This window comes from Pristiophorus japonicus, chromosome 21 (genome assembly GCF_044704955.1).
Source record: "Pristiophorus japonicus isolate sPriJap1 chromosome 21, sPriJap1.hap1, whole genome shotgun sequence".
Taxonomy (NCBI): Eukaryota; Metazoa; Chordata; class Chondrichthyes; family Pristiophoridae; genus Pristiophorus; species Pristiophorus japonicus.
The window spans coordinates 38,380,106-38,403,573 of NC_091997.1; the positions used below are offsets into that span (position 1 = coordinate 38,380,106).

The following is a 23,468-nucleotide window of genomic DNA, read 5'->3' on the forward strand; positions in this document are numbered from 1 at the left end:
CCCCACACACACACACCACACCCCCCCCACACACACACACACCACCCCCCCACACACACATACCACCCCCACACACACACACCACCCCCCCACACACACACACCACCCCCCCACACACACACACCACCCCCCCCACACACACACACACACCACCCTCCCCCCACACACACACCACCCCCTCCACACACACACACACACACCACCCCCCCCACACACATACAGACACCCCCCACACACACACCAAACCCCTCACACACACACACCACCCCCCCACACACACACACACACACCACCCTCCCCCACACACACGCCACCCCCCCACACACACACACACCACACCCCCACACACACACAAACTACCCCCCCTCACACACACACACCACCCCCACACACACACACCACCCCTCCCCACACACACACCACCCCTCCCCACACACACACCACCCCCCCCACACACACACACCACCCCCCCCACACACACACACCACCCCCCTCACACACACACACCACCCCCCCACACACACACACCACCCCACCCAACACACACACCACCACCCCCCACACACAAACCACCCCCCACACACAAACCCCCCCCCACACACACAAACCACACCCCCACACACACAAACCACACCCCCACACACACCACCCCCCACACACAAACCACCCCCCCACACACACACACACACACAACACCCCCCCCACACACACACACACACACCACCCCCCCCACACACACACACCACCCCACCCACACACACACACCACCACCCCCCACACACAAACCACCCCCCACACACAAACCCCCCCCCCCACACACACAAACCACACCCCCACACACACCACCCCCCACACACAAACCACCCCCCCACACACAAACCACCCCCCCACACACAAACCACCCCCCCACACACAAACCACCCCCCCACACACACACACACAAAACACCCCCCACACACACACACACACACACAAACCACCCCCCCCACACACACCACCCCCCCTCCCCGACACATACACACACACCACTCCCCCCACACACATCGCCCGCCCACCCCTCCACACCGTCCACCCCCCCAAACTACTCCCCCAACATTAACCCCCACTACCCCTCCCCTACATCCACACCACCCACCCCCCCAGCCCTGCATGTAGGTACCTGTTGTTGAGGAGTATGTTGGAGCATTTAATGTCACGGTGTAGGAAGTTCTTCTTATGACAGTAATCCAGACCGTCCATCAGCTGCCTCATGAAGGATTTGATGTGGTCCTCAGTGAAATGCACCAGGCCCGACTCCAGGAGACCCATCAGGTCATGGTCCATGTATTCAAAGACCAGGTAGAAGGCCCCTGTCATAAACATCCCATTAGATTTGAGATGGAGACATGTCACTGTCATCGGTTATACGGCACAGGGATACTCGCGAGAAAATTACTTGTAAAATGTAGCGTGAAATTCTGAAATATTTACTGCTGGAGTTCAAGTGCTAGCTTGTGTTAGTTGGTGTCACTGTTCCCCATGAACCTGTTACTGTGGGTTCGAGCCTGGCTGCAGGACTCGAGTCCATTATCTGGTCCCTCACCTCAGTCAGTACCGAGAGTCGCCATTTTGGCAGGGCCCATCCTTCAGATCACAATGTTAGAGCCGACAGCTGCTTTGTTGCCTGTGAAAGATCCCATGACACCAGATCAGGGAGCTCTCCCAGTGCCTCACCCAACACCATTAGAAACGCAATAACTGCTCATTCATTCCCGTGCTGTTGGTGGGATCCTCAAACAGTTTCAGGAAGAAGAGGACTTTTCCAGCTAGTCACAATTCTGAGACGGTAACTGTTCCCTGATCTCCTGGAGTTGTGCTGGATTGCCGGGGTGATGGAGGGCAATCTGTCCCACAGGAGAGGGCGGGAGGAGTCTGGACAGTGTCGAGCCTGCACCGTTATATGGATGGTGTGAACTTGATGTCGTTTCGCACCCTTGCTTTCATCAACCCAGACGTAAAATAGCCTAAGTTCTGAATCTATTAATGAGCAGCTACAATGCTTACAAGGTGGTCCCCACAGCCCACACTGGGCCCGAACCCTGGGCCCAATCCCTCACAGCCCACACTGGGTCCGAACCCTGGGCCCAATCCTCCACAGCCCACACTGGGCCCGAACCCTGGGCCCAATCCCCCACAGCCCACACTGGGTCCGAACCCTGGGCCCAATCCTCCACAGCCCACACTGGGCCTGATCCCCCACAGTCCACACTGGGCCCGATCCCTGGGCCCAATCCTCCACAGCTCACACTGGGCCCGATCCCCCACAGTCCGCATACACTAGACCCAAACTCAAACACTACTGTACGGCCGTTACCAACACAACTGTGACCTCAGAAACCTGCGCACTGCGTCACTTTGTTGAACCGTAACTACTTGGCACTAATGACATTGCGAGTAATTGGGAACAGTGAAAGTGGACACTCAATGTTTTAGGTTACAAGAATGAGTCCCTTTGAAACCTCATGCTCCGCACTAACATCTATTCGTGTACCTTTATCCTTTTTGAAGTCTAGTGCATCTTGCTTGTCTGTTACAATCTCCTTCATGTTGACCACACTGGTGTGGTTGAGCTGACGAAGGATCTTGATTTCTCGAATGGCGGTGATGGGAAATCCCTCCTTTTCATTATCCAGCCGCACCTTTTTAAGAGCAACCATCTCGCCTATCAGAAGAGAAAAAGCCTCCATTATCCAACTGGCCAGTCACAGGGCAAGTACTGTCCCCATCATTTATAGAGGCCGCATTGGTGCAAGCACAAGTTCCCTGCTATATACGATGGCCAGAGTAACGCTGTTACATTACGCTACAACACAGGCATGTTGGAGATCACTATTGAATAAACTAGGCCCCATTCAATGCAACTAGTTTTATTTAAACTTCAGTCAGTGCTGAGTATAAACTGTAACATCACACCATTTAAAGAGGATTAAGAAGGTTTCAACTAGACAAAGGGTAACTGAACTCTAACCATGTGTTATTTCCCTCTGGTTGTTCTTGTATTCAGTGTATCGTAACATGGTGTGAACTAGCGAGTAAGCACTTCTACCTGAAATAAACGGAGCGCTTAAAACACTTTAAACTGCAACTTTGAAACTGATATTAATGCAAATCGCTTTCTGACCAATACAAGCTCCTGCCCATTTTAAACAGGACTGTAACCCAGACATGAAATCCAAACCCACGTCCCATGGGGTCAAACTGCAGTGCAAAGCCATTGACCCACCAGCCCAGACACTTTAACAGGGCTGATAGTTCAGAGTGAAAGCCTTCGCTACCTCACCTGTTCTACAAAGGATGATCATCTGTGAGGTTAGTTTGTACTATAGCCTAACATTTGTTGTCGGGCAATTACTAGAGTCTATAATTAAGGGTAGAGTGACTGAACACCTTTAAAATGTTCAGCTGATCAGAGCAAGCAAGCATGGATTTGTGAAAGGTAGGTCATGCCTGATGAAAAATTGAATTTTTTTGAAGAGGTAACTAAAGTAGTGAACAGGGTGTTACTTATATGAATTTCTAGAAGGAACTTGATAAAGTCCCACATAAGAGACTATTATCTAAGGTAGAAGCCCACGGAATTGAGGGTAAATTATTGACCTGGGTAGGAAATTGGCTGAGTGGCTGGAGACAGGCAGTAGAGATAATGGTAGGTACTTTAATCGGCCGGATGTGACTACTGGTGTCCCGCATGGATGTGTGTTGGGGCCTCAACTATTCACCATATTTATTTACGACTTCAATGATGGGATAGAAAGCCACATATCCAAATTTGCCGATGACACAAAGATAGGCGGCATTGTAAGCAGTGTAGAGGGAAGCATAAAATTACACAGGGATATCGACAGATTCAGCGAGTGGGCAAAACCGGGACAAATGCATTTCAATGTAGGCACTTTAAACCTAAAAAGGAGAGAACAGGGAACTTTCTCAATTGTGAAAAGCAAAAAAACAGTCGAGGTCCAAAGAGACTTGGGGATTCATGAACACAGATCATTAAAACGCCATGAACAGGTACAGAATATAATCAAAAAGGCTAATGGAATGCTGGCCTTTCTATCTAGAGGACTAGAGTATAAGCTGCAGCTGTACAAAGCCATGTTAGACCACACCTGGAGTACTGTGGCCATCCCGACCCGATCTGGGTGGGAACAGGAGAAGGAGCAGGAGCCAGCAGCACGGGGAGCAGCGCGAGCCGTCCCCAAAGGCCGACAAAGGCGAAGAGGGCAACTATACCGACGTCACCGGAGTGGAGGGAACAGATTGATGGAGTGTTGTGGAGCGAGGCCGGGCCCAGCAGAAGAGTCGAGGCCCAGGAGGAGTCGGAGGTCGGGGCCCAGGAGGAGTCGGAGGTCGGGGCCCAGGAGGAGTCGGAGGTCGGGGCCCAGGAGGAGTCGGAGGTCGGGGCCCAGGAGGAGTCGGAGGTCGGGGCCCAGGAGGAGTCGGAGGTCGGGGCCCAGGAGGAGTCGGAGGTCGGGGCCCAGGAGGAGTCGGAGGTCGGGGCCCAGGAGGAGTCGGAGGTCGGGGCCCAGGAGGAGTCGGAGGTCGGGGCCCAGGAGGAGTCGGAGGTCGGGGCCCAGGAGGTGACGAAGGTCGGGGCTAGGAGGTGTCAGTGAGCGGAGGTCGGGTCCCAGATCGGAGGCTGGACGTCGGGACCCAGAGTGGAGATCGGAGGTCGGGACCCAGAGTGGGGGTTGGAGGTCGGGACCCAGAGTGGAGGTCGGAGGTTGGGACCCAGAATGGAGATCGGAGGTCGGGACCCAGAGTGGAGGTCAGAGGTTGGGACCCAGAATGGAGAGCGGAGGTCAGGACCCAGAGCGGAGGTCAGGACCCAGAGTGGAGGTCAGGTCCCAGAGTGGAGGTCGGGACCCAGAGTGGAGGTCGGAGGTCGGGTCCCAGAGTGGAGGTCGGGATCAGAGCAGAGGTCAGAGGTCGGGACCAGAGCAGAGGTCAGGAGCAGTGAGATCGAGGCCAAGGAGTGGCCCAGGAAAGGAACAGCACGGGCCAACAGTGAGGTTCCGACGAGGACTACACTGTGAATCTCGAGGAGAAAGTTCCTGTGGAACGGAGGAAGGAGGACAGTAGGAGTGTGTGTGTGTGTATGAACTAGGCCCATACAGTAGAGCCTGGTCTCCGGTCGTCTTGGATCGCCTTGCCACTTGACCAAGACCTAGCTCTGTCACGCCCGTGTGGTGGCCGGTGTGCAACGGCCCATATTAAAAGAATTCACGCACAGGCATCTTCCACACTTTAGAAACATAGAAAATAGGTGCAGGAGTAGGCCATTCGGCCCATTGGAGCCTGAACCACCATTCAATATCATGGCTGATCATTCCCTCAGTATCCCTTTCCTGCATTCTCTCCATACCCCTTGATCCCTTTAGCCGTAAGGGCCATATCTAACTCCCTCTTGAATACATCCAATGAACTGGTATCAACAACTCTCTGCGGTAGGGAATTCCACAGGTTAACAACTCTCTGAGTGAAGAAGTTTCTCCTCATCTCTGTCCTAAATGGCCTACCCCTTATCCTTAGACTGTGTCCCCTGGTTCTGGACTTCCCCAACATCGGGAACGTTCTTCCCGCATCTAACCTGTCCCGTCCCGTCAGAATCTTATACGTTTCTATGAGATCCCCTCTCATCCTTCTAAACACCAGTGTCTAAAGTCCCAGTTGATCCAGTCTCTCCTCATATGTCAGTCCAGCCATCCCGGGAATCAGTCTGGTGAACCTTCGCTGCACTCCCTCAATAGCAAGAATGTCCTTCCTCAGATTAGGAGACCAAAACTGAACACAAAATTCCAGGTGTGGCCTCACCAAGGCCCTGTACAACTGCAGTAAGACTTTCCTGCTCCTATACTCAAATCCTCTAGCGATGAAGACCAACATACCATTTGCCTTCTTCACCGCCTGCTGGACCTGCATGCCAACTTTCAATGACTGATGTACCATGACACCCAGGTTCCGTTGCACCTCCCCTTTTCCTAATCTGCCGCCATTCAGATAATATACACTTTAAGACGAGGTTCGGGACCTGAAACGTCAAGACCCTCATGGACAACCCTAACAGCGACAGACAGGAACACCGCATCACCATCATTGCCCGGGAACTCAGACACTTTGACATAGACATCGCCGCCCTAAGCGAGACCCGGCGGGCAGGGGCAGGCCTGCTCAAGGAACAAGGTGGTGGCTATACCTTCTTCTGGAAAGGCAAACCAGAAGCAGAACGCCATTCCATGGGGTTGGCTTCGCTGTAAAAAAACAAGCTAGTGGGCCGTCTCACAGACTACCCCGTGGGATAAACGAACGCCTCATGACCCTTCGGCTCACCCTAGCCCGGAACCAGTGTGCTACGGTCTTCAGCGCGTACGCCCCAACACGGGAAGCTACAGACGAGACTAGAGAGGAATTCTACTCCAGCCTCGAACAATCCCTGTCCCGAGTCCCAACGGGCGACAAGCTGATCCTCCTCGGCAACTTCAATGCCAGAGTTGGAAAGGACACAGACCTCTGGGGAGGTGTGATCGACAGAGAGGGGGTAGGGAACGACACCCTCCTTCTAACGAAATGCTTAGAACATGGCCTCGTTCTAACTAATACCCTGTTCAGTCAGAGGGACAAATATAAAATCTCATGGCAAAACCCTCGCTCCAAGCTCTGGCATCATCGTCCGAGCAAGAGACCGCCAGGACGTACGCATCACCCAAGACAGGAGCTGACAACTGCTGGGCCACCGCCTAACCTGCTCTGTCATCAACATAGCCCCAAAACAGCGGCGGCAACAGAAACAATGCCGCAGGAAAATCAACGCCAGAGCACTCAAAACTCCCGCTAAGAAAGCCCTATCCAGCCAGCGCCTCGCTACCAACCTGATGACTCCCAGTGACCCAGATTCCCAACGTGCCTGGTCTGTCCTCAAGGCTTCCATAATCAGCACCTGCGATGAGACGCCCAGTCACTCGAGCAGGAAACACCGACTGGTTCAACGAGAATGACCAGGAGATCCAGGAGCGAATATGCTGCAAGCGCAAGGCATTCTTGGACTGGAAGCAGCAACACAACGCGAGAGCAAGAAAGCAGCTCTACAGACATCTGAAAGCCGAGGTCCAACAGAAAACCTGTGACCTAAAGAACAGATGGTGGGTGGAGAAAGCTCAAGAAATCCAGCAGCTAGCTGACAACAGGGAACAGCACCAACTATGACGTGCGAGGCTTCTTCAGTGCAATCAAGTCGACCTATGGACTGCTAGCCAAGAACGGAGAGGTGCTCATCAAGACCAGAGAGGCAGTCAGGGCCCACTGAAAGGAGCACTTCGAGGATCTCCTCAACCGAGACTCTGTCTTCAATGTGAGTGTCCTCGACTCCATCCCACAGCATGCTACCCGCCACCATCTCAGCACAACCCCAGCACAAGATTGAAAAGGCCATCCGACCATTGAAGAACAACGAGGCCCAGGGAGCAGATGGAATCCCCGCCGAAGCGCTAAAACATGGCGGAGAAGCACTACTGGTGCGGATCCATGACCACATCTCCCTTATCTGGAAGGAGGAGATCACGCTAGGATGCGGTAACTACAGAGGAATCTCCCTGCTGTCGACCACCGGGAAAGTCATCGCAAGAATCCTCCTCAATCGCCTTCTCCCTGTGGCTGAAGAGCTCCTCCCAGAGTCGAAATGCGGATTCCGCCCACTAAGGGGCACAATGGACATGATCTTCACCATGCAGCAGATACAAGAGAAATGCAGGGAACAGCACCAACCTCTGTACAAGGCCTTCCTTTGACCTCACAAAAGCCTTCAACTTTGTCAACCGTGAGGGATTAAAAAAGGAGGCAGACAAAAAGCAGGAAACTATAGGCCAGTTAGCCTAACGTCTGTGGTTGGGAAAATGCTGGAGTCCATTATTAAGGAAGCAGTAACAGGACATTTGGAAAAACATGATTCAATCAAGCAGAGTCAGCATGGTTTTATGAAAGGGAAATCATGTTTGACAAATTTTCTGGAGTTCTTCGATGATGTAACGAACTGGGTGGATAAAGGGGAACCAGTGGATGTGGTGTATTTGGATTTCCAGAAGACATTCGATAAGGTCCCACATAAAAGGTTACTGCAGCAAGATAAAAGTTCACAGGGTTGAGGGTAATATATTAGCATGGATAGAGGATTGGCTATCTAACAGAAAAAAGAGCGTCGGGATAAATGGATTATTTTCCGGTTGGCAAACAGTAACTAGTGGGGTGACGCAGGGATCCGTGCCGGGTCCTCAACTATTTACAGTCTATATTAATGACTTGGATGAAGGGACCGAGTGTAATGTAGCCAAGTTTGCTGATGATACAAAGATGGGTGGGAAAGAAAATTGTGAGGACACAAAAAATCTGCAAAGGGATAAGTGAGTGGGCAAAAATTGGGCAGATGGAATATAATGTGGAAATTTGTGAGGTTATCCACTTTGGCAGAAATAATAGAATAGCAAATTATAATTTAAATGGAGAAAAATTGCAAAGTGCTGCAGTACAGAGGGACCTGGGGATCCTTGTGCATGAAACACAAAAAGTTAGTATGCAGGTACAGCAAGTGATCAGGAAGGCAAATGGAATGTTGGCCTTTATTGCAAGGGGGATGGAGTTTAAGAGCAGAGAAGTCCTGCTACAACTGGACAGGGTATTGGTGAGGCCACACCTGGAGTACTGCGTACAGTTTTGGTCTCAGTATTTAAGGAAGGATATACTTGTATTGGAAGCTGTTCATGGAAGGTTCACTAGGTTGATTCCGGAGATGAGGGGGTTGATTTATGAAGATAGGTTGAGTAGGTTGGGTTTATACTCATTGGAGTTCAGATGAGAGTTGATCTTATCGAAACATATAAGATAATGAGGGGGCTCAATAAGGTGGATGCAGAGAAGATATTTCCACTCATAGCTGAAACTAAAACTAGGGGGCATAGTCTCAAAATAAGGGGCTGCCCATTTAAAACTGAGATGAGGAGGAATTTCTTCTCTGAAGGTTGTAAATCTGTGGAATTCTCTGCCCCAGAGAGCTGTGGAGGCTGGATCATTGAATATATTTAAGGTGGAGATAGACAGATTTTTGAGCGATAAGTGAGTAAAGGGTTATGGGGAGCGGGCAGGGAAGTGGAGCTGAGTCCATGATCAGATCAGCCATGATCTCATTAAATGGCGGAGCAGGCTCGAGGGGCCGTATGGCCGACTCCTGCTCCTATTTCTTATGTACTTATGGATTATGGAGCATCCTCCTCAGATTCGACTGCCCTCAAAAGTTTGTCACCATTCTCCGCCTGCTCCACGATGACATGCAGGTCGTGATCCTGACCAACGGATCCACCCCAGATCTATTCCACGTCCGGACCGGGGTCAAGCAAGGCTGTGTCATCACAACGCTCTTCTCGATCTTCCTGGCTGCAATGTTCCATCTCACCCTCAGCAAGCTCCCCGCTGGAATGGAGCTAAATTACAGGACAAACGGAAATCTGTTCAACCTCCGCCGCCTCCAGGCCAGATCCAAGGTCGTCCCATCCTCCGTCATCGAACTACAGTACGCAGATGATGCCTGCGTCTGCGCACACTCAGAGGCCGATCTCCAAGCCATCGTCAACACCTCCACCGAGGCGTATGAGAGCATGGGCCTTACACTAAACATCCGTAAGACAAAGGTCCTCCACCAACCTGCCCCCGCCACACAGCATTGCCCCCCGGTTATCAAAATCCACGACGAGGCCTTGGACAACGTGGACCGTTTTCCTTCCTCGGGAGCCTATTGTATACAAGGGCAGACATCGACGACGAGGACAAAACAACGCCTTCTGTGTGCCAGCGCAGCCTTCGGTCGCCTGAGGAAGAGTGTTTGAAGACCAGGACCTCAAACCTGGCACCAAGCTCATGGTCTACAGAGCAGTGGTGATACCCGCCTTCCCATATGTCTCAGAGACATGGACAATGCACAGCAGGCACCTCAAAACATTGGTGAAGTACCACCAACGCTGACTTCGCAAGATCCTGCAATCCATTGGCAGGATAGGGACACCGTCAGTGTTCTCTCTCAGGCCGACATCCCCAGCATCGAAGCACTGACCACGCTCGATCAGCTCCGTTGGGTGGGCCACATCGTTCGCATGCCTGACACGAGACTCCGAAAACAAGCGCTCTACTCCGAGCTTCGACACGACAAGTGAGCCCCGACACGACAAGCGAGCCCCAAGTGGGCAGAGGAAACACTTCAAGGACACTCTCAAAGCCTCCTTGAAAAAATATAACATCCCCACCGACACCTGGGTAACCCTAGTCCAAGACCACACAAAGTGGAGGAAAAGCATCCGGGAAGGCGCTGAACACCTCGCGTCTCTTCGCCAAGAGTAAGCTGAAGCCAAGTGTCAACAGCGGAAGGAGCACGCGACAACACAGGCACCACACCCACCCGTTCCTTCAACCACCGTCTGCCCCACCTGTGACAGAGACTGTCGGTCCCGCATTGAACTCTTCAGTCACCTGAGAACTCATTTCTAGTGTGGAAGCAAGTCATCCTCGACTCCGAGGGACAGCTTATGATGAGGCCACACCTGGAGCACTGTGAGCAGTGCTGGGCACCACATCTTAGGGAGGATATATCGGCCTTGGAGGGAGTGCAGCGTGGGTTTACCAGAATTATACCCGGACTCCAAGAGTTAAATTACGAGGAGAGATTACACAAACCAGCGTTGTATTCCTTGGAATTTAGAAGATTAAGGAGTGATTTGATCAAAGTTTTCAAGATATTAAGGGAAATAGACAGAGTAGATTGAGATAAACTATTCCCATTGATTGGGGATTCTAGGATTCTAGGGGGGGGACACAGTCTAAAAATTAGAGCCAGACTTTCAGGAGTGAAATTAGGAAACACTTCTACACACAAAGGGTGGTAGAGGTTTGGAACTCACTCCAGCAAACGATGCTAGATCAATTGATAATTTTAAATTGGAGATTGCTAGCTTTTTGTTAGCCAAATGTATTAAGCGATATGGGGCAAAGGCGGGTATATGGAGTTAGGTCGCAGATCAGCCATGATCTCATTGAATGGCGGAACAGGCTCGAGGGGCCGAATGGCAGGCTTGGTGAGCAGAGGGCAGCTTCTGGCCTGCAGCAATAAGCAGCTGGCTGATGATCACGGAAACAATCCATCACACACCAGCACTCTGAGAGGTCACTCCACCACCCACCAAATCACAAAGCAAAGACAATCACAACTCTGGAACAAAGAATTTCTCCACAAAACACAATGTTTTGCAGCTCCTGTATGTCAGAAAGCGCTAGTCTCTGAATCAACAGTTACCTGTGTCCTTATCCTTGGCCTTGTAAACTTGCCCATACGTCCCTTCACCGGTGATTCCAATGATGTCGAATTTATCCACACACCGCTTGCCCCAGTCGCTCTCAGTCTCCTTTTTCTCACCATAGCGGGGGCAACAGATTCTTTCAAAAAAAAGTTTGGAAAATAATGAGCAGCAATAATAACCAACCATGACCTACATCAGTAAACCCTCCCGTCAACAGCAGTATATTTGTTCCTCTTTTCCTGAAGGTGACTCACTGGGGTACGGGTCCCACACACACTGACTCTCACTGGGGTACAGTCCCACACACACTGACTCTCACTGGGGTACAGTCCCACACACACTGACTCTCACTGGGGTACAGTTCCACAGGCACTGACTCTCACTGGGGTACAGTCCCACACACACTGACTCTCACTGGGGTACAGTCCCACACACACTGACTCACTGGGGTACAGTTCCACACACACTGACTCTCACTGGGGTATGGGTCCCACACACACTGACTCTCACTGGGATACAGTTCCACAGGCACTGACTCTCACTGGGATACAGTTCCACACACACTGACTCTCACTGGGGTACAGTTCCACACACACTGACTCTCACTGGGGTACAGTCCCACACACACTGACTCTCACTGGGGTACAGTCCCACACACACTGACTCACTGGGGTACAGTTCCACAGGCACTGACTCTCACTGGGGTACAGTTCCACACACACTGACTCTCACTGGGATACAGTTCCACAGGCACTGACTCTCACTGGGGTATGGGTCCCACACACACTGACTCTCACTGGGGTACAGTTCCACACACACTGACTCTCACTGGGGTACGGGTCCCACACACACTGACTCTCACTGGGGTACAGTCCCACACACACTGACTCTCACTGGGGTACAGTCCCACACACACTGACTCTCACTGGGGTACAGTTCCACAGGCACTGACTCTCACTGGGGTATGGGTCCCACACACACTGACTCTCACTGGGATACAGTTCCACAGGCACTGACTCTCACTGGGGTACAGTTCCACACACACTGACTCTCACTGGGGTACAGTTCCACACACACTGACTCTCACTGGGGTACTGGTCCCACACACACTGACTCTCACTGGCGTACAGTTCCACACATACTGACTCTCACTGGGGTACGGGTCCCACACACACTGACTCTCACTGGGGTATGGGTCCCACACACACTGACTCTCACTGGGGTACTGGTACCACACACACTGACTCTCACTGGGGTACTGGTACCACACACACTGACTCTCACTGGGGTACTGGTCCCACACACACTGACTCTCATTGGCGTAAAGTTCCACACACGCTGACTCTCACTGGGGTACAGTCCCACACACACTGACTCTCACTGAGGTACAGTTCCACTGACTCTCACTGGGGTACAGTTCCACACACACTGACTCTCACTGGGGTACGGGTCCCACACACTGACTCTCACTGGGGTACGGGTCCCACACACACTGACTCTCACTGGGGTACTGGTCCCACACACACTGACTCTCATTGGCGTAAAGTTCCACACACGCTGACTCTCACTGGGGTACGGGTCCCACACACTGACTCTCACTGGGGTACGGGTCCCACACACTGACTCTCACTGGGATACGGGTCCCACACACTGACTCTCACTGGGATAGAATTCCACACATACTGACTCTTACTGAGGTACAGTTCCACTGACTCTCACTGGGGTAGTTTTACAGCCTGGATTCATGGTGATGCTCCGCACACAACTCATGTAAACGTCACGGTTAAGAATGATCACAACTCCCAGCTGCCTGAGCAACAAATGACAGAAAGTCCCCTTCAGGAAACCATTGCAGGCAGTGGCCCAGCATCAGTGGGATGTTTAACTAAACTCTCATTCCTTCGATATTCTTACTTTGGCCTCTTTTTAAGGACCGGTTGAGGTGGAGGCGGGGTCTTCTGCTCCGGAGAATCTGGTGGGGAGGGGTCCGTTCCTGGCAGTTCTGGGGGAAGTGGAAGGTCTGCCAGCAAATGCCGTGTTCTTTGGTCTCTGTCTTTCTTGGCAGGTTTTACTGGATGGATCTCCTTCGGACTGAAACAGAAACAGTGTTACATCACAGGATTGGGGGGGGGGGGGGGGGGGGCGGGTGGGTGCGCGGCGCTCGGGGGAGGGATGAGCGCGGCACCGGGATGGTGGCAGTGGGGGGAGGGGGTTGCGGCGATGGGGAGGTGCACGACACTGGGGGGGGTGGTGGTGAGGGGGCGAGTGTTGGTGGGAGGGTGTTGGCGGCGAGGGGGGTTGGCGGCGAGGGGTGTTGGCGGCGAGGGGTGTTGGCGGCGAGGGGGGTTGGCGGCGAGGGGGGTTGGCGGCGAGGGGGGTTGGCGGCGAGGGGGGTTGGCGGCGAGGGGGGTTGGCGGCGAGGGGGGTTGGCGGCGAGGGGGGTTGGCGGCGAGGGGGGTTGGCGGCGAGGGGGGTTGGCGGCGAGGGGGGTTGGCGGCGAGGGGGGTTGGCGGCGAGGGGGGTTGGCGGCGAGGGGGGTTGGCGGCGAGGGGGGTTGGCGGCGAGGGGGGTTGGCGGCGAGGGGGGGTGGTGGTGAGGGGGCAGGTGGTGAGGGGGCGAGTGGTGGTGGGAGGGTGTTGGCGACGAGGGGGTTGGTGGTGAGGGGGCAGGTGGTGAGGGGGCGAGTGGTGGTGGGAGGGTGTTGGCGACGATGGGGGGGTGGTGGGGCACTAATAAAGAACAGCACATTGCAGAATTCCTCAAATCTGGTGATGGCACTTGGCGGGGTTTGACTCGGTGCTTTCGCTGGGGGAGCGGGAGAGCGGCGGGTGGGGAGGGGTCGAGTGGGGGGGAGCGAGGGTGGGGGGGAAGCGGCTCCCACTATATCCCGGGGTCAGTGAAGACCTTCCACACTCTGGACCCCTCCTGTGCCATTAACAGCAGGCAATGCTTCACGGGGAATAGCAATAAAAACACAATGTTAAGGATCAGTTGCAATCACATTAAAACACATCTGGAACAGAGAGAAACACAGTAACTTTAATCCATTTTACTACGTAAGGATCTTAAAAAGGATTTTCACCGTGGACATCCAATCCCGCTACACCTCCACCCCCCACCAGAATGGCCTGAGGGCGCTGCACTTCTTCCTTGAAGAGAATCCCAACCAGTCCCAATCCACCACCTTCCTTCGCCTGGCTGGACTTGTTCTCATATTAAACAACTTCTCCTTTGACTCACAACTCAGTTCCTCCAAACTAAAGGTGTTGCTATGGAACCTGTATGGGTCCTGGCTACGCCCGCCTTTTGATGGGATATGTGGCACTACCCGGGTCCCCTCCCTCACCTCTTTTTCCGGGACATTGATGACTGTATCGGTGCCGTTTTCCACTCTCGCCCCAAACGTGAACATTTCATCAACTTTGCTTCCAATTTCCACTCTTCTCTCGCCTTCACATGGTCCATCTCCGACTCTTCCCTTCCCTTCATCGGCTTCTCTGTCTCCATTTCCGGGGATAGGTTATCGACAAACATTCACTGACTCCCACAGCTACCGGGACTACACTCCGCCGCATCTGTTCTGACAACACCACCTTCCATACTAGTGCTTCCGATATGTCTTCCTTTTTCCTCAACCGAGGGTTCCCCTCTACTGTGGTTGACAGGCCCCTCGACCGTGTCTGTTCCATTTCCCTCACTTGTGCTCTCACCCCTTCCCTCCCTCCCCGGACTATGACAGGGTTCACCTTGTCCTCACCCTTCACCCCACCAGCCTCCACATTCAATAGATCATCCTCCGCCATCTTCAGCACAATCCCACCACCAATCACATCTTCCCCTCCCCCCTCAGTGTTCCGAAGGGACCGCTCCCTCCGCGACACCCTGGTCCATTCCGCAGTCACCCCCAGCACCCCCTCCCCTTCCCACGACACCTTCCCGTGGAAGTGCAGGAGATGCAACACCTGTCTTTTACCTCCTCCCTTCCCACTGTCCAGGGCCCAAACACTCCTTCCAGGTGAAACACCGAAGTACCCACTAGTACTTCTTTCAATTTAGTATACTGTATTCGCTGCTCACGATGTGGTCATGGTATTGGGGAGACCAAAAGCAAATTCAGTCTGTAAGAGTGACCCTGAGCTTCCGGTCGCCTGTCACTTTAATTCTCCGCTCCACTCCCACTCTGACCTCGGCCTCCTACACTGTCCCAATGGAGCTCAACGTAAATTTGACGAACAGCACCTCATCTTTCGTTTAGTCACTTTACGCCCTTCTGGACTCAACATTGAGTTCAACAGTTTCAGATTATAACCACTGCTCCCATTTTTTTCGGATGTCAGCTGTTGTGATATTCCCATTTATACCTCTTCCAGGCACATCTTTTGTTACTTTACTTACATAAGGAGGTAATAGGAACAGGAGTAGGCCATTTTGCCCTTCAAACCTGCTCAGCCATTCAACAAGATCATGGCTGATCTTCGACCTCAACTCCACCTTCCCGCACTATCACCATATCCCGTAATTCCAAAACATTTATCGACCTCGGTCTTGAATAAACTCAATGACTGAGCATCCACAGCTCTCTGGGGTAGAGAATTCCAAACATTCACAACCCTTTGCGTGAAGAAATTTCTCATCTCAGTCCTAAATGGCCAATCCCTTATTCTGAGACTGTGACCCCGTGTTCTAGATTCCCTAGCCCTGTTAATCCCCTTAACAATTTTATATGTTTCAAATAGATCACCTGTCATTCTCCTAAACTTTAATATAGACACAGTCTACTTAATCTCTCCTCATAGGGCAATCCCCTCATCCCACGAATCAGTCCAGTGAACTTTTGTTGCACTCCCCCTAAAGCAAGTATGTCTTTCCTTGGGTAAGGAGACCATAGAAACATAGAAAATAGATGCAGGTGTAGGCCATTCGGCCCTTCAAGCCTGCACCACCATTCAATAAGATCATGGCTGATCATTTCCTCAGTACCCCTTTCCTGCTTTCTCTCCATACCCCTTCATCCCTTTAGCCGTAAGGGCCATATCTAACTCCCTCTTGAATATATCTAACGAACTGGTATCAACAACTCTCTGCGGTAGAGAATTCCACAGGTTAACAACTCTCTGAGTGAAGAAGTTTCTCCTCATCTTGGTCCTAAATGGCTTACCCCTTATCCTGAGACTGTGACCCCTGGTTCTGGACTTCCCCAACATCAGGAACATTCTTCCAACATCTAACCTGTCCCGTCCCATCAGAATTTTATGTTTCTATGAGATCCCCTCTCATTGTTCTAAACTCCAGTGAATACAGGCCCAGTCGTTCCAGTCTCTCCTCATACGTCAGTCCTGCCATTCCAGGAATCAGTCTGGTGAACCTTCACTGCACTCCCTCAATAGCAAGAACGTCCTTCCTCAGATTAGGAGACCAAAACTGAAACAATATTCCAGGTGAGGCCTCATCAAGGCCCTGTACAACTGCAGTGAGACCTCCCTGCTCCTATACTCAAATCCCCTAGCTATGAAGGCTAACATACCATTTGCCTTCTTCTCCGCCTGCTGTACCTGCATGCCAACCTTCAATGACTGATGTACCATGACACCCAGATCTCGTTGCACCTCCCCTTTTCCTAATCTGCCGCCATTCAGATAATATTCTGCCTTCATGTTTTTGCCACCAAAGTGGATAACCTCACGTTTATCCACATTATACTGCATCTGCCATGCATTTGCCCACTCACCTAACCTGTCCCAATCACCCTGCAGCCTCTTAGCATCCTCCTTACAACACACACCGCCACCCAGTTTAGTGTCATCTGCAAACTTGGAGATATTACACTCAATTCCTTCATCTAAATCATTGATGTATAGTGTAAATAGCTGGGGTCCCAGCACTGAGCCCTGCGGCACCCCACTAGTCACTGCCTGCCATTCTAAAAAGGACCTGTTTATCCCGACTCTCTGCTTCCTGTCTGCCAACCAGTTCTCTACCCACGTCAATACATTACCCCCAATACCATGTGCTTTAATTTTGCACACCAATCTCTTGTGTGGGCCTTGTCAAAAGCCTTTTGAAAGTCCAAAAACACCACATCCATTGGTTCTCCCTTGCCTACTCTACTAGTTATATCCTCAAAAAATTCTAGAAGATTTGTCAAGCATGATTTCCCTTTCACAAATCCATGCTGACTTGGACCGATCCTGTCACTGCTTTCCAAATGCGCTGCTATTACAGCTTTAATAATTGATTCCAACATTTTCCCCACTACTGATGTCAGGCCATCCGGTCTATAATTGCCCGTTTTCTCTCTCCCTCCTTTTTTAAAAACTAGAACTGTACACAGTACTCCAGGTGTAGTCTCACCAATGCCCTGTATAATTGTAGTAAGACTTCTTTGCTCTTATACTCTCATCCCATTGTAACAAAAGCTAACATACCATCTGCTTTCCTAATTGCTTGCTGTACCTGTAACTTTCTGTGATTCATGTTCAAGGACACCCAGCTCTCTCTGAATGCAAACATTTCCCAGTCTCTCACCTGTCAAAAATATTCTGCTTTTTGGCTTTTCCTACAAAAGTGGGTAACTTCACACTTCCCCACATTGTATTCCATTTGCCATGTTCTTGCCCACTCAGTCAACCTATCTATATCTCTCTGCAGCCTCTTTGCGGCCTCCTCACAGCTTACTTTCCCACCTAACTTTGTATCGTCAGCAAACTTGGATACTTTACACTCAGTCCCTTCATCGAGGTCATTAATATAGATTGTGAATAGCTGAGGCCCCAGCACTGATCCTTGCGGCACCCCGCTAGTTACAGCCTGCTAACCTGAAAAAGTCTTGTTTATTCCTACTCTATTTTCTGTCCATTAACCAATCCTCAATCCATGCCAACATATTGCCCTCAATCCCATGAGTCCTAATTTTAGTATGCAGGTACGGCAAGTAATTAGGAAGGCAAATGGAATGTTGGCCTTTATAGCAAAGGGGATGGAGTATAAAAGCAGAGAAGTCCTGCTACAACTGTACAGGGTATTGGTGAGGCCACACCTGGAGTACTGTGTACAGTTTTGGTCTCCGTATTTAAGGAGGGATATACTTGCATTGGAGGCTGTTCAGAGAAGGTTGACTAGGTTGATTCCGGAGCTGAGGGGGTTGACTTATGAAGATAAGTTGAGCCTATACTCATTGGAGTTCAGAAGAATGAGAGGTGATCTTATTGAAACATATAAGATAATGTAAGAGGGGGCTCGACAAGGTGGATGCAGAGAGGATATTTCCACTCATAGGGGAAACTAAAACTAGGGGGCATAGTCTCAGAATTAGGGGCAGCCCATTTAAAACTGAGATGAGGAGGAATTTCTTCTCTCAGAGGGTTGTAAATCTGTGGAATTCTCTGCCCCAGAGAGTTGTGGAAGCTGGGACATTGAATATATTTAAGGCGGAGATAGACAGATCTTTGAGCGATAAGGGAGTAAAGGGTTATGGGGAGCGGGCAGGGAAGTGGAGCTGAGTCCATGATCAGATCAGCCATGATCTTATTGAATGACGGAGCAGGCTTGAGGGGCCAGGTGGCCTACTCCTGTTCCTATTTCTTATGTTCTTATAACAAAGGATTCCCAATCTGTGCCAGATCATCAAGGAATGCTGCAATCTCTCCCCGGCCTGTTGTAGACCCTTTATCTCTCCCCAACCCCCCACTGTGTTATTCCGCCTGTTGTTAGTCTCTCCGCCCCGCCCCGGCTGTTGTTACTCTACCCACCCCCCGTCTGTTGTTACTCTCCCCCCCCCCCCCGTCTGTTGTTAGTCTCTCCTGCCGGCTGTTGTTAGTCTCTCCCCTTCATCGCCTGTTGTTAGTCTCTCCCCCCCCCCGCCTGTTGTTAGTCTCTCCCCCTCTGCCTGTTGTTAGTCTCTCCCTGCCCCGTCTGTTGTTAGTCTCTCCCCCTCTGCCTGTTGTTAGTCTCTCTCCCCCCCCCGCCTGTTGTTAGTCTCTCTCCCCCCCGCCTGTTGTTAGTCTCTCCCCACCCCGTCTGTGGTTAGTCTCTCCCCGCCCCCCCCCCCGTCTGTGGTTAGTCTCTCCCCCCCCCCCGCCTGTGGTTAGTCTCTCCCCCCCCGCCTGTTGTTAGTCTCTCCCCCCCCCCCGCCTGTTGTTAGTCTCTCCCACAGCCAGTTGTTAGTCTCCCCCTCCCCCCCCCCCGCCTGTTAGTCTCTCTCCCCACCAGTTGTTAGTCTCTCCCTCCGCCTGTTGTTCGTCTCTCCACCCCGTCTGTTGTTAGTCTTTCCACCCCGTCTGTTGTTAGTCTCTCCCCATTATTCCCCCTGTTTAGGAGTCCGGACAGTTGCAGGTTGCTCTCAAAGAGTAAAGCCCATCACAGCTAAATATAGACAATTACTTTTCAAATCTGTAGACAACTTTACATGAACTTAAATCTGTGAGAATGTGGGAAAATGTATAGAGACAGTGAAGTGAACAAAGGATTCATGGAAGAATAACATTAAGAATGTCAGACTGCAAATGTTACAACATTGGCACAAATAACAGACTTGCTCAAGGTCTTGCTAGTCACACCAGTCAAATTGCAACAATAACAAGGGTGAAAAAGCTCTTTGTGTAAAAACAGTTGAACAGTTGCTGCTACACATAACCACTTGCCCGTACCTAATTGGGCAAGGAAGGCCAGGTGTCGGCTCTTGAGTGGACAAAGGGGAGAAGGGATCACAAGAGGATAGGTTGAACTGAATGTCACTCAATTGTATCATGTACCGAAAATGTATAACCGTTGCGCCCCTACATTGTAACGGGGCTTGTCCGTGGGAAGTGAATGCACTCTGAAGGGAGAGCGTTCCTTCGTTCTGATAAGTCCCGGCCGGTGAAACAATTAATAAAGTTTGCTTTGTTATAAGCGGCTACGGTGTTCGACTCAGTGAATTCGCTGAACCAGATTGAGGGAAAAGAATCCGTATTAACATTTGGTGTCAGAAGTGGGATCTCAACAGACGACTGCCGAAAACTTGCGAATTAAGAGCCAGACTAGCCTTGGACGAGACGGGAGGAAAGTGGCCACTGGAGTGAGTATACTTTAAATACCACTTCAGTTTCCTTCGTTCCAAAAGTCTGAGGAAAATTTGGCCACTCGCTGGTTCTCAGGTAGCGTCTGAACGAGATCCAGGACAAACTGGCGAATACCTTCTAAACTTAAGATAGGGAAATCGCGTGGCGACACGGAAGGATAGGGAAATCTGGAACCTAGAACAAATTAAGTAAGGCTTAGGATAGGTAAATCTGGAACCTAGAACAAATTAAGCAAGGCTTATCGCGCAGCGACGCGAACAGGAAAACCACGGGGCGACACGGAAGAAAAGGGAAATTGCGCGAACCGCGCAGCGACGCGGAGGTTAGGGAATTACGTTAAATTAAGCCGCGGGGCAACGCGGAACTGTGTAAATTTAAAATTGTACTTATTCCAGGTACGGCGTCAATCTTGTATATCACTTGGTCCGCCTGGGCTCTGGATAAGATAACTTAAACCACCGCGGGGCGACGCGGGGACAATCGGGACTAATTAGGACCCTGATCCTACGCGGGGCGACGCGATGATGGGTAATTTAGATAAAACTACGAATTCCCTGAAAGATCATGGATCCAAAAATAGAGCCGGCCAAAACAATTAATAGGAAAGAAGAGAGACTTTTGTGAACGTCTGTTTTGAATGAGAAGTACTTGTGTGATTTTGACTGTGGATATGAAAGCCTGTTTGGGAAACCGGGGAGTTGTGGTTTGTTTTAGCTCCACCCACTTTTTCAAACAGAGTGAAAGTTTTTTTTAACCCTTCGTATTGTTGTCCTGTATGTGGGAAGTTTAAGAGTGTAAACCTTATTGAATTACATTTTAAGTTAGGAACGCAGCTGTGGATATATTCGAATGATAAGTTACGGAGCTAGGAAATGCACAAAGGATAGGTTTGTTGAGTAAAAGATAAAAAATACATGGTCCCGGTGGTTGAAAAAAAAAGAATTTATTTGACACGCTCACTTACTTGTCGAAAGAAAACATGCAATGATTGATTACATTGGGTTGAAAGACATAAATTTAGTCTCGGAATGAGATAAAGAATGCCTTTTTAAAAAAGCTTCTTAGCTCAAAAAAAAGTTTTAAATAAAGATTGAAATTACAAAGTTTGAATTGGGATTTTGAGATATTCAGAGAAGGCACAGCAAAATACTGAGGTGGATTCAAAAAAAAAAATTATAATATTAAATCTGATCTCGTAAAGAAAATAGGAGATATAAAACTAAAAGGTTGGGAAACAATCTAGAAATACCTTCAGGGATCGGGTCAAACTCCTGGGCGAGTGGCAAGCTATCTGCGAAGGAGTGTAAAAGGGACTTTTTGAGATGTTAAAAACAGCAAGCTTTAGCAGTTTCGAAGAGACAGTGTAACATGACCTTGAGGCTGGAACAATTGAGATAGCGAAAAGCAGCCTCACAGCCTACGTTCCAGACTTCCCTCTAGTTATGGAAAAGACGGAAAAAAAAGACGCAACCTTGAAAGAAAACAAATTGAACAAATTTGAAAGAAAAAGTATCGATTGTCTGAGATTTTAAATTAACAAATTTACCGAGACCCGAGCCCTCTGTGTAAAATACAAAACCTAATTTGAAGAAAGGAGATCTTAAAAAAAAGACGTAACGTACTAAATCGGAAAAAAAGTGTTCTGAGATTTTAAATTATGAGAAAGTTCCACTGCAGTTTGAAAAGATGCATCACTTCTGTCAAGTTGGCAGGAGAACGCCACTAAATTAGGACTCTCATTGACAAAAGCAGGACATGTTAAAACCGTAGACGTCTTAAAGAAAGAGTGCGTGCACGAGAAACGTACTAAGAGTTCCACTGGGACCTCTGAGAAAGGTATTGACCGACTACGTAGTCAAATGGTTGGCTTTGCATTGACTGAGGCTGATGACGAAATTGAATTTCAGTAAACAAATAGTTATTAAAAATGTGTGGTCTCGTTTTAAATCAATTTTTAAAAAAAATCTTTGGCAAGTACTTGAATTAGAAGTTTAAAAAATTGGAGTTTAATCTAAATGCTGCATTTCCTGATGAGAAGACTTTTATTATGACGGCTTTACTAATGATTTCTGCTGTTTAACGGATTCCTAATTTCTAAGCAAGTTTTGAAGGCATAAAGACTTTTTTTTTCAGATGATTACGTGAAGTCACGTAATGACATCAGGTCTTCTTACAAACTTGTAAAGGAGTTAACCCTTTCCATTGACAGCCGTTTTATACTGAACATTATTAATTTGAATTTCTTAATAGAATAAAGACTCACCTGACAGATAAAGGAAATGGTGGGATAGTCAAAATAAAAACAGAACTAGCTTATGTAATAATACTTGCCTGATACAATAAAGAAATAGATACTCAAACAAAACAAATTGAAGAGTTAAAAGGCTAAGATAAATAAGCTGAAAGAGATTTAAAAAAACGGGATTAGACAGATACAGATAGTACAGTGCACAGCCATAGCACCATCACCTGTGGCAAAAGAGCCAATGTACCCCACGGTGGGGAATCCACAAACCCAACCTAACCCTGACCTCCGAGTTCACGGAGTGACCTTGACATGCATGGATAAAAGATGAGTCAGACTAAAAATCCTGCAACGGATAAGTTAGCCTCGGAAAAACCAATGCCAACCATCCAAGATGTCATTAAAGCACAGGAGGATGCTCCTGAAAAAGATAAACTGTTGTGGAAAGATTATGGATGTACTTATGACAATATTTCTAAACTCTGGACCATTCCCGCGGAACAGACTTGCATGTCTGACGAGTTGGCTCTATGGGTTATTGAATGTATGCACTTTGCTACTCATTGTGGAGCAAGGACAACAAGTGACAAGCTTTTGGCCACTTGGTGGCACCCTAGACTCCAGGCGCTGGCCCAGAACATCAGTAGTCGCTGCCTTGTTTGCCAACAGCATAATCCAGGGAAGGGAGTCCCCTGTGATCGGGTTAAAACGCCCCTACCAGAAGGTCCCTTTGAGACCTTGCAGTTGGACTACATTGAGTTACAAAGAGTTCAGTGTTACAAATATGTGTTAGTA

At 49.9% G+C, this 23,468-nt stretch overlaps 1 protein-coding gene across 2 annotated transcripts in view; it reads right to left on the bottom strand.

Moving 5' to 3' along the window:
* cdk12 (cyclin dependent kinase 12) overlaps window positions 1-23,468 on the bottom strand; it is an 83,952-nt gene that overhangs the window by 29,415 nt on the left and 31,069 nt on the right. For both annotated transcript variants that reach the window (XM_070864650.1, XM_070864649.1), the window contains exons 3-6: window positions 13,284-13,460; window positions 11,366-11,505; window positions 2,531-2,701; window positions 1,160-1,349 (exon numbers count right to left, since the gene is read on the bottom strand). In XM_070864650.1, coding sequence (XP_070720751.1) covers window positions 1,160-1,349; window positions 2,531-2,701; window positions 11,366-11,505; window positions 13,284-13,460 — 678 coding nt within the window. The remainder of the gene's footprint in view (window positions 1-1,159; window positions 1,350-2,530; window positions 2,702-11,365; window positions 11,506-13,283; window positions 13,461-23,468) is intronic.